Here is a 6041-nt window from a genome sequence, read left to right as displayed (position 1 = left end):
GCCCCCCCCACCAGCTTTCTGATGCTGCCAATCCACACGGCGGCTTTTTAACTCTCTGCGCAAGAGACACCAAGATCTGCCCAGCTTCTTATCAAATTCCAAGGCCACCGTGTCTGGCCAGCCTATGAACCCACTGACCTTGGGCTGGGTTGCCTATCAGCTAGGGCAGAGAATGGCAGGGAGAGGGGTGGCCGCCTTGGGTGAGGGCACGGTGGGGGCACTGTGGGTGTGCTAAGGGCAGCAGTCGGCCACCTGATTGCCAGGGGGTTCCACTTGCAGGGCAAGTCTGTGTCCAGAGTAGTTGTCTGGGGGAGCTTCCCAACAGCTGAGGTCAGGTGAGGCTAGGTGACCCGATGTCCCACGGTAACATGATCCCGGATCCCAGATTGTCCCAACCATATCAGAGATGCCTGAGAATGCATGCCAAGGTATATGCAGTATGCTGTTTACTGTCACACGTTACCCATGGAACGGGGGTGGGGGGTGGAGGTGAGCCCTCAGGCAGAGAAGTGGAAGCCGGGGTGTGAGGGAGGGCAGAGGGGGGGGCCTCCATCTTGCTCACTTCCTCCTGAGTGGTCTCCCAGCAGCTGGCCAGGCCTGACCAGCAGCCGTGGGGCCACGAGACAGGCCGCCCTCAGATGCAGGCGCAGTCCTGTGTGATGAGGTTGGGTATGGTCTCATACTTGAAGGAGTAGCCCCCATCTGAGGTGGTGCGGACGTGGAGGGGCTTCCTGGTCCCTACATGACTGGCACAGCAGGGCTTGATCCCTGATACCAGAGAGAGGGGCTGTGGAGTGGCGGAGGTGCCTGCCTGGGAGCTCAGCAGGGGCTGACCCGGGGAGATGGGCAGCCGACAGGTCCCGTGGCAGTAGTAGAAGGTGAAGCTGGGCGGGTGCACGATCCAGTGCTCCCAGCCGAGCTCCTGGAAGGAGATGTTGAGCGCGGCGCGGTGGCAGTGGGCGTGGATGGACGGCTCATCCGGAGGCCTCTGCAGCAGGTCCAGCAAGGTCGGAGACCAAGGCCAGGCCAGCGGGGCGGTTGAGCCTGGTGCATGTCTCCTCTCTCTGCTGGCTGCTCTGGGCCGGGTGTGGGCCGTCAGGAAGGGCCTGGTCTCGGGCCGGGCTGAGCAGGAGCAGAAGGGACAGCGTAACAGGAACACCAGATCCGGCTGGGTGAACAGGGGGAGGGCAGAGGCGTCCAGGCGCAGCACGATCCAATGAGGAGACGCTTGGCCCAGCGACACGGGCACTGCCCTGAGCCCTTCGGGAGACAACACTAACAGGCTGAGCTGGGGCTCCGAGCTCCTAGAGGTTGCTGGGTCCTGCTTGGCCAGCCTGGTGTGTACCCACAGCTGGGCCGAGCTCACCTGCCGGCTGCGAGTATGCTGGGATGGCCGGAAGACATAGGTGAAGAACCCCTTGATGGCCTCCTGGGCCAGCTTACCAGTGCCGGGCTCCCACTCACAGCTGGAACCTGCAGAGACAGAGGGAAGGGAGAGGGCCACGCAGGGGTCTGGGCCTCCTCCACTCCACGAGGGCTGGCCACCTGTCACGTACTCTGTCCAGGACCTTACCATCCTTGGGGGTTTCCTAGACCTGGGGGGGGGGGCGACAGAGGCAGCCCCTCCTTTACTGACTCGTAAAAGAACTCAACAACACGGCCCAGTTAACCCTCGTCTGTAACACGTCAGACAACCCGGCCCCTGGGCCCTCGCCAACACTGGGCGTTGTGGGGCGCACCACTGACAAGGCAGAGCTGTACCCAGAACGGGGGTGCTGCTGAGCCCACACTCTATGGTTAAGTTCCTGTGTGGCAGAAATAGTACGTGATACTCGATCTTAAATCATTCCTTTTATTTTTTAATGATGCATTCGCACCCCCAAAAAAGGGGAAAAGGAAGACAGAAGTAACTCGGCTTAAAAGGCAGTTCTTCCCAAAGAGGACAGTTGGCATCCCTACTCTACAAAAGGCGAAGTCAAGGGCCAGCCTGGGCAGAGGCCTGCCCCGGGGCTACACTGTCACATGCAGTCACATGGGCTCCTCACAACAAACTGTCCCTTTTGCAGATAAGGACACCGAGGCTTGACAGAGGGAGGTGGCGTTCGTTTGGCTTCTTCATGGCCAACTGGGATCCTGCAGAATCCTCAAGCCACATTTTTAGTTTTAGGGTACAGAGACAAGAACCGATTCCAGAGAAGGGTGGGGCAGGTACAAGAAGTACCCCTGCCACCACCTCTCCCTCCCACACCCCAGCTTTGTTCTCACTGGCAGTGGAACGTGGGGAGTACGGGAGGGATGGGAAGAGGAGGTAGCCACAGTTCCCAGAAGTCCTGCAACTCTTCTTTTCCTGTGGGTCTGCAGGCTTCTCAAGTCCCAAAGGACTTGGGTTTGAAGCAGCCAGCAGGGTCAGAGCAAGAAGTGGCCAGAAAGGGCCTGGCCTTCCGACACCTGTCTCTAGAGGCCCTTGATCGCACACAGAGCACCCAGACCCACAGTAGATCCCATGTCAACAGGTGAGAAGTTGGAGGTTTAGTAACCTGCCCATTGTAGTCAAAGCCGTCGAGTAGCAGGGCTGGGGTTCAAACTCAGGTCTGCCTGGCTCCCAAGCCCACCTGGCTTACCTGTGGCGGGGAAAAGGATGGATTGGGAGACATCCTCGTCCTTGTCTCTGGGCTCCCGGGCCTGGGACTCCAAGCCAGTGAGCATGAGGCCCCGGAAGGCATCCTCCTCTTCTGTGTTCTCCAGGGCATGTCTTCGGTGCAGCCGCCTGCCTCCGGGCTCCCCATCTTTGCTGGTCACTGCCGGGGGCCCCAGGGCATCCAGTAACAGGTCCTTCACCTTGGCCAGGATCAGCTCCCGCTCCACCTCCACCTCCACCTCCACTCCCGGCCCGCTACAGCCCCCTGTGCCATGCAGGGCCAGCAGCCCCCAAAACAGCATTGGCCCCAGGAACACCATGGTCCACCTGGCTCTTGGCAACAACACACACACACACCCTGCTGTGTGTCCCTCTATCAGCGTCTGCTTGGGCCCTCCCCATCCCACATCCCGCCTCTTCTACCCTTCTCATCCCCCATCTTCCCACGCCCATCTGTCCCAGCTGCCCCTGCCCATGGCATTGAGACTATCTTGGACACAGACGTCTGTGGCCCTGAGCCTTATCTCTCACTCCCAACAGGAATGTGAGGGAGGGGGCTGGTAAGGCTTTTCACCCCTAGTGACCTGGCCCAGCAAGTACAGTCCCTCCCCCCTACCACCCTCACACACTGTGCTGAGGTTTACAAGCCAGGTGACCTCAGGTGGATCCAAGCCCGAGAGGTGGGGTTCTGCCAGTTCCTGAAGGTCTTATTTGTCAGGGAGACAGGCTGGCCAGCCCCCTTCCAACTTCTGGGGGCCCCTTGGGACCAAATTGCTGTGTGGCTAGTCCTGGGGGGAAGGGCTAGGGCTGGGGCTAGAACTGGGGCTTGAGCAGGGGGCCTGGTGGTCCCGCCCGCTCTATACTTAGCCCGGAGGGGCCCGTCTGGGCTCTTGTCCTCCGGCTGTGTCATCAGAGAATATTTTTGGGATTGGCAGCTGCAGGCGCCTCTGCCACTCAGGCCCTAGGCGGGCGGGCGGCTGGAGACCTGGCGGCTGGAGGTGGGAGGGAGGAGGGGAAAGAGGCCCGGGCTGTGGGAGGGGGCTGGGAAGGAAGGCTCCGAGAGCAGGAAGCCAGGCCGCGGGCAGAGGCGGCTGCGGGCCCCAGCGGCGCGAGCTAACAGGAAACACTGCCCCTTGCTCGCGCGCCAGGGCCTGGGAGGCTCGGTGCCGAGCCGCCGCACGCAGCTTGCAGCTCGGGCCGGCCGAGGGTAAGAAGGCGAAGGAAGGGCCTGGTCTCGGGCCGGGCTGAGCAGGAGCAGAAGGGACAGCGTAACAGGAACACCAGATCCGGCTGGGTGAACGAAAGTACCATGGGCGACCAGAAGAACACACGGATCTGTCTTGGAGAGAGTATAGCCGAAATTCTCCTTAGCGGCAAGGGTAGTGACACTTCATTTCACATACTTTGGGGATGTTATCGAGAGAGGCCAGTTCCCTGGAGAAGGGCATCATTCTTGGTCCAGTCGAGGGTCAGCGCGACAGTGGAAGGTGGAGTGACACTGTGGCATGACAAGTATGAACATGACCCAGGGCCAGGCAGGGTGTCCTTCTGTTGTACCAAGGGTTGCTATAAGGCCTCAGAGCTAGGAGCCCTATGGTCGAGAGCTTGGTTGATGGTTCAAACCTGCCCAGTGACTTACTTCATGAGGAAAAGATTGGGTGATCTGTTCCCTAAAATTGGCAGTCTCTGGGGCGGTTTGCTCCTCTGTTTCATGGATGGCTAAGTCAACTCAGTCATACCGAGCAGTGATGCTTCAAGAGGCTCGGGAGTGACCCCTGGGCTCTGGGATTTCATGGCTGTCAAATTCCAAAGAAAGCTCTTAGGGTCCAAACTAGAATTCCCAAGTTTTAATTGTGTTAAGAAGTTAAAGACCGAAACAAAACACTGCCACCCACCATCACCACATCTAGAAGAAATCTCTCTTCCCCCTAATTCTCCCTCATATACCCCTCTCTCTCTCTCCTCCCTCCCCCACTTCTCTTTCTAAGGATTGTTTTAGCAAAAAAGGCCAGGCCCACGGCTCCGTGAGTCTATTCCTTGCTGGCCACCCTGTACCAAACCCTTTGTAAAGGGGTACATGTACTTCATGAAGGGGTCACTCTGCACTCACCTCTCTCTGCTGCCAACACCGTTCTACATTCTACTAGGTGACAAGTGGAGATTCCTCCACCCCCCCACCCCCGGAGTGCCCCCACCTTCATATCTCATGCCCCTGGGACAGGGGACCTCTGGACGAGTGGGACTGACAACACAGGTCGGGGGTCCCACGACCCCACAGCTCATCGCGAGAGTGAAGATAGCGGGGAAAGGCCCCACTCTCAGAGCCATGGGGGTCTGGCCAGGGAAGCCAGGCAGGAACAGAGCTGACCACAGATGGGCTAGACAAGAAACTTCGCATCCCCACTGCTGCACGGTCCAATCTGCTCTCCACCCGACCACCAGCCACTGCCTGCCTGAAGCCCCCCAGGACCCCACAGCACAGAGAGGTACCAGTGCAGGGTCTGGAGGAAGGTGTGGGGTGACCTCAGAGCTATGCATCCAAGGGCAGCAGCAGGCTCCCTGGGGACTCCATGTCCACAGGGGCAGGGCATGTGTAGAACGTGTGCACGGCTGTGCTGGCCAGCCAGCGAGGGACAGAAAGCAGCTCATTCAGGAAGCTCAAGTGGGGGATAGGGTGTGATCCTAAGTGTGACTGGATGGGACTCTGGCTCATAGAGGGAGTCTTTGACAAGTCGTACACCTTGTTAGCATAAGTACACACTAGAGGTGTGCAGTCTGCCTCAGCAAGTGCCCTCAAAGTTTCCGTCTGAACACCACCACCACCACCACCCGGCTCCCACCCCACACACCTTAATGGGAGACTGGCTAGAACCAAGCGGCTGAGTGCCAGGACCCTAGAGCAGGGGGGCAGGAGGCTGGAAAAGGACGCTGCTGATGGAAAGGTTGGAGATTCAATCCGTCCTGTGATGCTTGGGAAGAAAGAACCAGTGTCCTAGTTGCAAAAACTAAGCTGCTGAAAGCCCTCAGGAGCTCGTTTCTACCCCGACTCATGTGAGTGGGGTCACCTCAAGTCTAGTCTTGTGAGAAGGGAGGAGCCGGACAAGGAGGAGACAGCGCGGTTGGCAGGAAAGATAGAGAACCATCTCCTGTGCCCCTCACCGGGCTCTGAGAGTATGCACCACCCAAAGGCAGCTCTGTACCACCTCCCATTACAAGCAGATACACAGGGAACATCAGGGAGCCAGAGGGAATGAGGCCCAGAGGCCCAGGACAATAAGGTCCACAGTCAGCTATAGATTCAAAGGGGCCCCAGGACCCTTGGCACGTTGGCAATCACAGGTCACCTCCTGACAAATCCTGATATCTGACCTGAACATGCTGCCACCTCTGTTCTTATCGCACG

General features: G+C 58.9%; 1 protein-coding gene across 1 annotated transcript; it reads right to left on the bottom strand.

The window, feature by feature from the left end:
• Positions 1-429: 429 nt before the first annotated feature.
• INHA (inhibin subunit alpha) lies at positions 430-3755 on the bottom strand. Its single transcript, XM_004701808.2, has 2 exons — positions 2622-3755; positions 430-1473 (listed from the first exon to the last, which is right to left on the bottom strand). Exons 1-2 carry the CDS (start codon positions 2956-2958, stop codon positions 635-637), a joined length of 1176 nt encoding a protein of 391 aa, XP_004701865.1. The 5' UTR covers positions 2959-3755; the 3' UTR covers positions 430-634.
• Between the last annotated feature and the right edge of the window lie 2286 nt (positions 3756-6041).

This window comes from Echinops telfairi, unplaced genomic scaffold (genome assembly GCF_000313985.2).
Source record: "Echinops telfairi isolate 266 unplaced genomic scaffold, ASM31398v2 ScPeMD7_3;HRSCAF=10, whole genome shotgun sequence".
Taxonomy (NCBI): Eukaryota; Metazoa; Chordata; class Mammalia; order Afrosoricida; family Tenrecidae; genus Echinops; species Echinops telfairi.
The sequence above is the reverse complement of the archived record's forward strand: the minus strand, read 5'-3'. Positions and strand labels throughout refer to the sequence as shown.

Coding starts and splice junctions, on each gene's coding strand:
- INHA (XM_004701808.2), bottom strand. CDS start 2,958: ATGGTGTTCCTGGGGCCAATGCTGTTTTGGGGGCTGCTGGCCCTGCAT. Junction 1,474..2,621: donor CATCCTTTTCCCCGCCACAG/GTAAGCCAGGTG, acceptor CTGTCTCTGCAG/GTTCCAGCTGTGAGTGGGAG.